General features: G+C 40.8%; 1 protein-coding gene across 4 annotated transcripts in view; it reads right to left on the bottom strand.

The window, feature by feature from the left end:
* EPHA7 (EPH receptor A7) overlaps nucleotides 1–12,230 on the bottom strand; it is a 241,376-nt gene that overhangs the window by 163,802 nt on the left and 65,344 nt on the right. For all 4 annotated transcript variants that reach the window (XM_066608353.1, XM_066608372.1, XM_066608363.1 and 1 more), the window contains exon 4: nucleotides 518–673. In XM_066608353.1, coding sequence (XP_066464450.1) covers nucleotides 518–673 — 156 coding nt within the window. The remainder of the gene's footprint in view (nucleotides 1–517; nucleotides 674–12,230) is intronic.

Below are 12,230 nucleotides of genomic sequence, written 5' to 3'. Positions count from 1 at the left end.
TGTGCTCGTCCCTGAAGATTCGGGTGCCGGCACGGAGCGGGGAGCTGCAGGGGAGAGCGGGGAGGAACGGAGGGGAGATCTTTCTCTCCCTCTCTCCCGCCCGCTCTCCCCTGCTCCCCGCTGCGACTCACCTGTCAGCCGCAGCGGCACCCGAATATTCGGGGACGAGCACAGCGATACTCGGATAAAGCAAATTACTCGAGCGAGTAGTGCTTTTCCGAGTACGCTCGCTCATCTCTAGTGATAACCCTAAAAACAAACGTGTAGACACTATTAATGGTGAACCTTTTACCCAAGAATGTGGTTATTTGGCAAACAAAAGTATACAAAAGTCTCCACTGAGTACACACTTTGCTTGCAACTGAACTTGCTTCTTTCATTTCCATGTCAATGTGGCAGCTTTTATTAGTTAATATTAGGCATAAATGAAGACTTGCCATTTTTAGACATGGGATGCCAAATTATGTAAGACAACTTTCCAGTTGATTAAGCAATGTCATTTAAATGATGAACTCACTTGTACATGCGATATATGATGGATCAGAATAGGCTCTGTAATAACCATCTTCACAGTCACAACGAGATGAGCCTTCCCTGTCAGAGAAGCTATGTGCTGGGCATCGAGAGCACTGCAAGTCTTGTGATGAAGATTTATAAAAGCCACGTCCACAAGCTGTAAGAAGGAGGAAAGAAAATGTTAAAAAATCTCAAATTGTACAATTGTCTAGGCTTTTTTGAGATATTATATAAATAGAATATAATTCTCTCTCTGCATATACACACAATCAAATATAATTTAAAAAGGGTTATCCCACTGATCAATTTGTAGTTAGGATGTCATGTGCAGAAATGTATTTAAAATTTACAACCTAATGGAAAAAAAACTTTTGCTGCGCCGAGTTATTCAAATAATCCTAATAGCGTTCCCTACTGTCTCTGATCACCCCTGCTTGTCAGAGATCTGGGTGTGCCAATCATTTTGTTTGTGCTGTTAGCTTGAAGTGTGCCAGATTCATGCGCTGCAAGGTCCCATCGCCCACTGGCGTTGATTGGACTTCTGTTGGTTTTTGTGCATAGGAAAGAAGGCTGTTAAACTGCTACTGGTGAGGATGGGTAGGATGGGTGGGTTGGGGGGGGGGGGTAGAGGAATACACCGCAACTCTTAACTATACTGGTCTCCACGCAAGATAGTGTAATAGTTAGATGAGCCCGTATGTCATAACGGACTCACTTTAAGCTGCAATTTGCTAATGTACAGTTATATTAGCAATATCTTACTATTGCTACATTGAAGAGCAAAACTTCACCATGTGTTTGTTTCCAACTGCAGACAATCATAGTTTATTTTAAATCTGTTGACTGAATCCCACGCATGGAATTAAGACTACTTTTAACTGCAGTCTGTAAAAGGATGGGATAGTAAGAAGCTCAGTAGAGTTGCATTACTCCAGTAACAGTAAGTAGAGTTGGATCACCCCAGTAACAGTATATATTAGCTGATTAGGCTGTACGCACATTTACAAGAAAAAATTAGACAAAAAACAGAAGCTAGGTTGCCCACATGGCTAGAAATGTGCTAATGACGGCTACAGTTGTCCAATGGGCTAGAACAGTATTTTGCTCATTACTGATATCCAATATTATATTCTCATGTGAAAGGACAGGCTCACAAGAGCGTAATTTTACCGATTAAAGGAGATGTCCCGCGCCGAAACGGGTTTTTTTTTTTTTAAACCCCCCCCCCGTTCGGCGCGAGACAACCCCGATGCAGGGGTTAAAAAAACCACCCGCACAGCGCTTACCTGAATCCCGGCGGTCCGGTGACTTCAATACTTACCGCTGAAGATGGCCGCCGGGATCCTCTATCTTCGTGGACCGCAGCTCTTCTGTGCGGTCCACTGCCGATTCCAGCCTCCTGATTGGCTGGAATCGGCACGTGACGGGGCGGAGCTACACGGAGCTACACGGAGCCCCATAGAGAACAGCAGAAGACCCGGACTGCGCAAGCGCGGCTAATTTGGCCATCGGAGGCCAAAAATTAGTCGGCACCATGGAGACCAGGACGCTAGCAACGGAGCAGGTAAGTAAAAAACTTTTTATAACTTCTGTATGGCTCATAATTAATGCACAATGTATATTACAAAGTGCATTATTATGGCCATACAGAAGTGTATAACCCCACTTGCTGCCTCGGGACATCTCCTTTAAGGACCAAGCACTGAAAATATACAGCCGTATGTAAAATTACGGCGGGGATTAAAGCCTCCTGCTTCTGCAATCAATCAGAAGCAGGACGGGTTGTCAGCTATCAGTCACAGCTGATAACCCGCAGGAAGAGGGAAAAGTGGGGTTTAACCCTTTTTACCTCCTACTTTATTTAGTACACAGTGCTCAATGAGTGCGATGTACTGAAAAAGTGAAAGTGGAATTCTTTCTTTCAGTTTGCGAGCAGGCAATCACTGACTCCCGGGTAACCTCTGGCACAGCAGAGCTACAGGGTCCCCGCAGACCCTCATTAGCTCTGCCAGTGACTAATGTCACTACAGGGGATGTTTTTCTCCATAACTGGGGGTCCTATAGATGCCCCAGCTACAGTGGGAAAGTGTCAAATAAAAAAAAACATTTGAATGTCCCCCAAGAGGTCTTATATAATGCCATAAGGGACATAATAAAAAACAATAATTACATAAATAAGTAAAACAAAATTACAGAATAAAACAATATATACATAAAAAAAATAGCCCAAGCAGACGCCAACCAAAACCGTTGCTGTATGCGCCCTGTAATCCAAAACCATACATATTATATATCAAAACGCCCGAAACAAAATGAGGAACCAGTTCCTATACTTGATTTTAGCATAAATACACTAAATAAAAAAAAAATAACTATAAATCTTGAAAAAATTATTTTGTTTTAGCTTTTTACCCCCAGTAAAACTAATAAACTGAAAAAAAAGTCAGTGAAAAAGATATTTAAAAAATGGCCCTGTATGTCACGGAAAAAAAACGCAGCAGAAATAATTTTGGTAGCTAAAAGGGAAAAAAAATAGGGCAATAAAACTACCACATGGGTAAAATCCCTAAAAGGTATCTGGTCCTTAAGGTACAAAACAGCCTGGTCCTTAAGGGGTTAATAGCGTATTACGGTCGCATAATACATGGTGAATGGAGTCAATGAAAGTAAATAGATTTTCATTGACCCATTTACATTTGCATATATACATTGCACATAATATCAGCAAAAAAGAACGTAATATGTTGTACTTTACACCGCGTGATTGTTCTCTATGGGCGCGTAATAAACATTGTATATATGCAATAACATTTATATGCGTTTATATACAACATTGCTAAGCGACAGAGCAGGAAAATGAAAAAAAAAGAAACAAGGAAGACTGCGCATGATAAAATGCATGAGATACACTGTCATGCACAAGTCAAAAATTGCTGTGATAAGCCAGATCACACCGCGCGGTAAGCTGCATTTTACCACATGCTTGTGTGAGCCTGTCCTAAGGCTGTTTTCACACTTGCGTTAGGGCTAATTTCAGGGTTTCCGTCTCTCTGCTCTGGTTTTGGAGAAGAGAAACTGAAATAAAACTGAAAAAAAATGTATCCCTTTTTCTGCATTGATTTCAATGGGGTTTCAAAAAATGGAGAACAAAATAGAAAAGCTTCCATTTGCTTCCATTCTGTGAGGTTTCTGTTTTTTTGGACAGAAAAATAGCGCAGTCTGCAGAGTTACTTTCCTGTTTTTTGTTTTTTTTAAAACTCTATGTAAATCAATGCAGAAAAATGCATCAGTTTTTTCCAATGTTATAGCAGTTTAGACCCTGACTGAGCCTTCATACACGTGTGAAAGCAGCCTAACAATTTAATTCAACATGAACTTTATCACTAAGGCCGCCTACACACGGCTGGGTCGAATTCCGCATGCGAGATCCCGCAGTGGAATCAGACCCTGTGCTTGGTCGGCGACCCCAGCATACCTGTCTGATGTTCTTCCAATCTGTATTGCGCTGGAGCGCATGTGCAATACAGATTGTGCCGCGCTGTTGCTAGGCGATTTCACCGCATATTACACCTGCCCGCGTGAAAAGTACATTGATTTTCATTGATCCATTCACATTAGTGTGTGTTTGTTTTGTGTAGATACGCACATGAAAAAGGTCACAGCATGGTCTATTTCACCGCGTATCATGCATGAACAGCCCTAATGTTCTCTAGGGGAAGTGTATGCAACATTGTCCATACGCAATACAGTGCATATGGGTGATGCATACACAATGCCGTTATGAGACATGAGGGAATTACAAAAAAAAAGAAACACATCAAATTATGCATGACAGCGTGCGTAATCCATGCAGCTTTCTACCCAATATGGCCGTGTGAATGAAGCCAGAACATCATTCAGTTTAGATACAGTCAGTCAATGTCAACACTTCACTGTAGAGTACTAAAGCACAAACTGTTTATAGAAAACAAAAGCAACATCATTCCTGACCCAGGACCGTTATTAAATTCTGCTTGCCCTTGCCTACTAAATAGAAGCCTGCTTAGTAAGCTCCGTCTACCCTTAGAGGAACGTAGAAGGCAACAAGCCTTTGTCAGCTTCTTCTGAAGACAATGGTCCTGACGACACGGCTGCAAGGCTCACTTTGGGTACGGAATGGTTGGATTGAAACAATTCTTTAACATTTATTGTAACGTTAATATATATAAAATTAATTTATTTAGTGTTAATGTGTTTTTCTTGCTGCTACTACAGCAGTGATTCTGTTTACGTACAATAAATGGGGCTGTAAAAACTCTCCCTTATGAGCTCTTATTCTGCATTGAAGTGCTCTCTGGGAAGGCAAGTAAGGGTCACAAGCAGCACCAATTTCACCGTTTCAAAACAATGATATCAGTTTAGACAGCTATACTACTATTCAGGAATGCGGGAAACATGGAATAGGAAAACCGTAAGGCCAAGCTCACTCGTGCAATGTCAGTATAATATGCTGTACCAATGCTCTATAGGCGGCCGGCCTTGTCACCACGCACATAAGTGTGACTCACAATGTTATGAAATGTTATGCTATCCACAATGCAAAAATGTGTAATACAGGATTACATGCAAAGAGTTAATTTTTATGATGTCCTTTGCTCTACAGTGTATATGTGGTACGTAGAGTAGTATGAAGCAAAAATGAACCTTAGTGCTCCTGCACACTTGCGTTTTTCTTGCACTTTTTTTTCACGTGATTGTCAATGGGACTTTCTAATGTTAAAAAAATCGCTAAGCACCAACTTGCGATGCGTTTTTAACATTAGAAATTCCAATTGACAATCACCTGAAAGAAACGTGCAAGAAAAGCGTAAGTGTGCAAGAGCCCTTATAGCAGTAACTTAAGGGTTTGTCCACGATCCAAAGCTCTCTATTAACCGAAGCAAAGAAATGTGGGAGGGCTGACTTGGACTGTTACCAGTAGTTTTGATCATCCAATTATAATTAATTCTGAAAGCACACCCTTGTACAATTATGTATAGACTGATTATGTATAGACTTCTGCAGAAAATTCCTGTGGCAAAAATCCGTTTCATGCACCTGAAGGACGTTTGTAAAAAAATCCCATACTCATGTCATGCGGAAACAACCAAGTACAAATATATATCTATAGATATATGCTATATCTTTAAATATTCTGCTGCATATACATTGTTGTTTGCTGGTGATTGCAGCTCAGACTTAGGACTTTTTCACATACATGCATATTGACGTAATAAATCAGTGGGATTTTGTGTGTATTTAGAGGCATAAAAAAAACTGCCAATAGGCTGAAACACGCAGAGAATCTGCATATTTTAATTGAAAGAAATACGCACACGCTCATGTGAAAGAGCCCCTATTCCACACAGCCATACATGAGTGCTACACAAGGAGGAAGTAAACTGTGTCTCTAGTGCCACCTATAGGTATCTACCCTGTAAGTGAATGGTGTCTCCATTTTCAGTGATAACCCTAGTCATGTTTTAAGTCTCTTTAAATGAATGCCACAGGACGTAAGTTTACATCCTGGCAGGGTGGTAGTTAAAGTAACAGGACGTAAACTTCGGAGCCCCCGCCATCCCGCAGCTAGAGCCGGCTGTTACAGACAGCTGGTCTCCTGCTGCAACAGCAGGGATCGATGAGAACAAAGTTCCCCACTGTTGATCTTCCTACATGCCATGATCAATGTGCATGTAAAGGATTCACATAGGGATCGCGTGCCCTCTGGGAGGTCATTGGCAATGCGCAATAGGTTGCCAGGCAACTGAACACCAGATACTGCGTCTAAGCATGCCATGGCCTGTGATTTCTACTGTAAGAAATAAGGCATTATGATAGAGATCAGAGCTATTAGGGTTTATAAAATAAAAAATGTCAAAAATTAAAATAGTGTAAAAAAATGTTATATATATATATTTTTTGTTTGTTTGTTTGTTTTTTTTAAATCCTACATATTTCGCATCATGATATACATAATAACTTTATAATAAATTGAACACTTCGTTTAATCCTGCACGGCAAAAAACATTAAAAATCCCCTAAAATGCTTTTTTTTTTATTTTGCCTCCAAAAACACAATAAAAGCGATCAAAAAAGCAATATGTACCTTAAAATGGTACCAATAAAAACTAAAGCTCATCCCACAAAAAAAAAAAAAAGGAGCATAGTCTATGGATATAAAAAAGTTATGGGACTTAGATATAAAAAAAACCCAAATAATTATTTGGGTTTCTATTGTGCAAAAGCGGAAAGTCTAAAAATAAAATATATAAATAAATTTTGTATTGTTATAATCAGACCAGAATAAAAAATTTCACGTCATTTATGCTGTAAACAATAAAAAAACACAATGGCAGAATTTGTGTTTTTTTCTCCAGGACCTTTAAAAAACATTAATAAACATTTTACAATATAGTATATGGACCCCAAAAAGGGAATCAATGAAAAACTACAGTTTGCCATGCAAAAAACGAGTCCTCAAATGGCCATGTCAACAGAAAAATAAAGTTATGGCTTTTGAAAAGTACAGGTCAATATCCCCCAAAAATCGTTGTGTCCTAATGGCCAAAATAGGCTATGCCCTTGAGGGATTAATGCTTACAGGGTAGATAACTATAGGTGGCACTAGAGAGACAGTTTTCTTTGGTCTGGAGGAAAGTTTATTTGCATATTTTTCCCAGGAAACATGGCCTGTAAGACTCTCTATACCAGCTTGATCTCCGCAAGGAGAACCTGTCTTGAAGAGCTCCAGAGTCTGACAGTTTCTGGGTCAGTGTCTCAAAAAGAGCAAATCGTCATATTATTATCAAGGCATAAATGTGTGTGTAATAAATTAGGAGTCAAAAAACTGGAGCTTGGAGCAAACTTTCTTGGAATTTATACAATTTTACATACCTGCCAGAAGTTTCCGTATACCGCTAAATTTCTTATGCTCACCACAGCCATATACGGTCCAGCTGTTGTCTGTGTAAGAGGCACGTTGCCTCGAAATGAGTTATGCTCATGTTTCAATAAACAGATGAATCAGGTTTTTGAATTGTATTTGTTCCAAGAAAGTTTATGCTAAGCTCTAGTTCTTGCTATTTTATGCTTCCTCTGGTTAATTTGGCATTCACCAGAGCTGGCAGCTCTTTCAGCCAGCGCCAATAGGTATCACTACCCACTGGCACTTGCCTTACCGTTGCCACATCCCTATGCATCATACAATCCTTTGACAGGGAGCTCCACCATTTTATCTTTCTTTTATACTGTATAATTAATCAGTCCATATAATAAATAGTTTGATCTTTGCTTGGTTTCTATAGATTTCCCTGTAAAACCAAATCTTGTCTGCAACCATTATTCATTCCATTATAGGGCCGTGAAAATAGAACATCTTTAGTTGTACCAGTTGGCCACAAAGTGATGAAAAATGTAAAAAATAAGTAAGTGATTTATTTTCTTTTGTATGTTCTTCTCTAACAAAGAAAATCTATTGTTAGAACGGTGGTACACGGAGTTGCTGTTGAGTCATGTAAAAAGTATGCAGTGAAGTTAAAGAAGAAGGAGCAGCAGTGCTATTTAGCCTTTATTACATTTTTGATTAAAATGTTAACACAGCAAAAATTACCATGTGGTCTCTGGAGGTTTGGGTATATTCACTGTTTAATAATGCAAAATGAAAAACAGCAAGGAAGATAGAATGGAAATGGTGTCCTTAAAAGGAAGTCATTGTCACCCCACAACTCGAAGTATCTTAATTTAGTTCTCCATGTGGACATTTTTTTTACTTTGATATTTTCTGTCACAAAAACTGGTAAAATGTGGAGCTGAAAGACAATGAAATGTGCTACAAACAGCAAACTGATGCCAGTCCCTAACAGCTATTCACTTAAGTAAAATGTGTCAGGAGGGCAAAGCACTTTAACGGGCCTATAACTTTTGGTGCCATGGATGCAGCCATGCGGTGCGTAAGCCAGTTGTAATTAACATACAGTCCATGGCAACTTTGACAATGAGATGCTACATATTCCCTGTAGCAGCCACTGGCAGCACAGATGTTCCCCAGAGATAATGGAAAATTGCCAGCACAGACGCCAGACCTCTGTCAAACCCGGCAGAACCCTTATTAGGAATTTCCTTCAGTTTAACTAAGGGTTCAAACCCAAACAAAGAAAACTATTTTTTGTCTATTATTCTTCGCGCACCAAACATTACATGTTCTGGGGAGGGCTGCACCGAAGGACAAACAATTGGTATGCTGCGGTCTGTGACTAGTCTACCATGTTGGGCTCATTTGTATCCTACACATTCAAGGTAACCGCACTAACAATTGACCAATCTGACTCACTGTCAATGTAACATCATATGAAAGTGGCAAACTGAATATACCGTAACTGAGCTTTTTCAAAAACTTATTTAATAGCCATGTGATATGGTTTCACCTTTTAGATATATAGAGAGACACCTAGAATATATAATTATCCAAGGATCAGTTTTACTAAATGAACAGAACTCATTTGACATTACAAAATGTTACAAATGTCAAATGAATAAAGTCACTGTGTTGAAATGTCATTTATTTCCAGAATTAAAGTGAAAAAAAAAATGCCACGAGCTTGCGGTATTTTCGATGTCAGATGTAAATTCATACACGCAGGCCAGCGGAGCTATTCGGAGACAAACACCTGAGAGGACCAAAAGGCAGCAATCAAAAGTCAGTGAAAGTTTTGCATAATGCATTCTTGTTGTATTTCAACTTTCTTTATTTGGATTTCACCAGTTATCGCACTAATGGCGTGCTAAGTATCAGCATTAGGAAATATCTGTGTAAACTGCAGACACTCAACTTATTTCATGCAGTAACGTAAAGTCAGCTGTCCTCATGCATTTACAAAAGGAGACATGTTTATTTACTAGAGCTTTCACTTCACCGCTTCAGAGAGGGTAAAGGTACAGGAAATATACAAAAGCAGCGCGGTTGTGAAGGAAAAGCAACAAGGTAAGCACCTTTTATTAGAGCATCCTAAGCCCAATGAACATTTCCCTCATATACATGATATGGCCTACAGTCTACAACAGTAAAATTAATCAGTGCGTCTAAATAAAGCAGGGTAATACAAAGGGAATTTATCTAACATCGCACCAGTATGGTAAACACACACATCAGCAGTTCCTGGAACTATGGTCTGCCGTCTATCAGGAAACTGTTCATTTACTAGATACATTATGCATATGCACAATCAATTTCTTAAATGGATAATTAAAATATGGCCATCATTAGTAAAGATTTCCCTTGAAACAACTGTCACATGAAGAAAAAGTAAACCGCCTCATCTTGTAAGTCTAAATTCTCAAAGGAAATGCTCCTAGTTTCTGAAGGATATAAATAGAGGATGTAGAAATAGGAGGGAACAAAGTGTCATGATTTAAAGAAAGGAACGGAAATTTAAACAAATCAATTCAAGTGCTTCAGAAACATGAAAAGGACATCTGAAATGTCTTCTTTTTTATAGTTATTGACTCATGGACCCTCTTGTGTTTCGCATAATACAGATTTAGCTTACAATAGTTTTTATTTAAGCAATCACAACTTCTGCATCACAGAATTAAAATATGTAAAGCCTGTCACCAATACTTTAGTCACATTAGATACAAACACTATGGCATCACCTCTTACTATTCACGTTCACCTGAAGAGGTAAAGTTTACAATGTTTTTAGCCATTCTACATACGATATTAAAGGGGTTGTCTTGCGGCAGCAAGTGGGGTTATACATTTCTGTATGGCCATATTAATGCACTTTGTAATATACATCGTGCATTAATTATGAGCCATACAGAAGTTATTCACTTACCTGCTCCGTTGCTGGCGTCCCCGTCGCCATGGATCCGTCTAATTCTGATGTCTTCTTGCTTTTTTAGACGCGCTTGCGCTGTGCGGTCTTCTCCCCTTCTCCTAGGTCCAGGCACGAGCGGCATTCTGGCTCCGCCCCCTCCACGTCATCGCGTAGCTCCACCCCATCACGTGTGCCGATTCAAGCCAATCAGGAGGCTGGAATCGGCAATGGACCGCACAGAGCCCACGGTGCACCATGGGAGAAGACCCGCGGTGCATCGTGGGTGAAGATCCCGGCGGCCATCTTGGTGAAGGAAGAAGAAGGAAGACGTCGCAGAGCGGGGATTCGGGTAAGTAATAAAAAAATTTTTTTAACATATCCTTTGGGGTTGTCCTGCGCTGAACAGGGGGCCTATGGAAAAGAAAAAAAAAAACGTTCCGGCGCGAGACAACCCTTTTAACTTATGTTGACTGTTATTATGTCCATATGAGAGTTTCATAGCACAGCCACAGGAAATGCCATGAGGGTCCCATAAATGTAGGTCCCATACCAGTCTTTGCTTCTGGTCCCCACTGCCCCCCTCCCCCATTCAGCCAAGTTCAGGACTTACGGAAACAACAAAGTAGCAGAAACATACTGTTTCCATAACTATAAACAGAAGTTAATGACAGTTAGGCCCCCCTGTCCACAGGCGTTGCGGTATCCCACGGTGAATCTCAGCCGCAGGAGCCGCCCAGGAGCCGGCAGACGGTTCTCCGCAGATCAGCCTATCTGACAGATAGGCTGACCGTAGAGCATCGTGACAATTCGCAGTATGCTGTGAATTGCCGGCCGCGAGCAGAGAATCGCAATTATTCTCTGCTCCTGGACACAGGGCCAGCGATTTCCATAGCAACGCTATGGAAAGCTTCAGCCGGCGTGATTCGCTGCCATGGACAGGGGGCCTTAAAGAGAGTCTGTCAGTATGAACACGCTGTCCAAACTGCAGGCATGTTATAGAGCAGGAGCAGCTGAGCAGATTGATATATAGTTCTATGGGGAAAGATTCAGTATAACTTCTATTTTATTGCTTTATATCTCTGCTCATTCTGAGTTGCCAGTAGGCGGAGACATCAGTGATTGACAGCTATCTATGAATGACTGCACACAACCTTTCCCCAAAAAACTGCACATCAATCCGCTCAGCTCCTGCTGCTGCTCTGTAATGTGCTGCCTGCAGTCTGGACTGCATGTTCCCGCTGACAGATTCTCTTTAAAGGACCACTCCAACAAAAACATGTTTTAATGCCTGCCTCCTTACGTGATTGCTTGTCACACTGTGGAGGTTTCCTCTGTGAATTCCAGCCACTTCCCTGCAGTGCAGCCCCGTCTGATGATCATAAGGCACCATATTGAGACAGAAATTTTGGTTTTTCTCATTCGTATCTATCCCATGATGCATCAGCACAGCTATACCAGTGGTTATACTATTTCTTTCTGCACAGTTAAGGCTAGCTGCACATGACCGGGTTGGCCATGACTGTGCCTGGACGATGACCCAGCATACCTATTTGTTTTCTTCTTCTGTGGATGTTCCAGACGGCTTGCCGTCGGAGATGCGTGGTACAGATTTACCCGTGCCGTCGCTAGGCGAAGACGCGGGTCCCGCAACCTTTCCGCAAAAAATAGAAGATGAACAAAAATAGAACATGTTGCGATTTTTCCTCCGCAAGCGGAAAATCACAATTGACTTCTACTCGTGTGCACGAAAAAGTGCTTTTCCATAGCATGTTACGGACGGCATTTGCTGCGGAACCTGGGGGTGTACGCCCACCCCAGATTCCGCAATTCAAATCCAGCTGTGTGCAACTGACCTCAATTACCATTACATTCTATATT

Source organism: Eleutherodactylus coqui, chromosome 1, assembly GCF_035609145.1.
Source record: "Eleutherodactylus coqui strain aEleCoq1 chromosome 1, aEleCoq1.hap1, whole genome shotgun sequence".
In the NCBI taxonomy this organism is placed as follows: Eukaryota; Metazoa; Chordata; class Amphibia; order Anura; family Eleutherodactylidae; genus Eleutherodactylus; species Eleutherodactylus coqui.
This window is presented reverse-complemented; position numbering and strand designations above follow the sequence as displayed.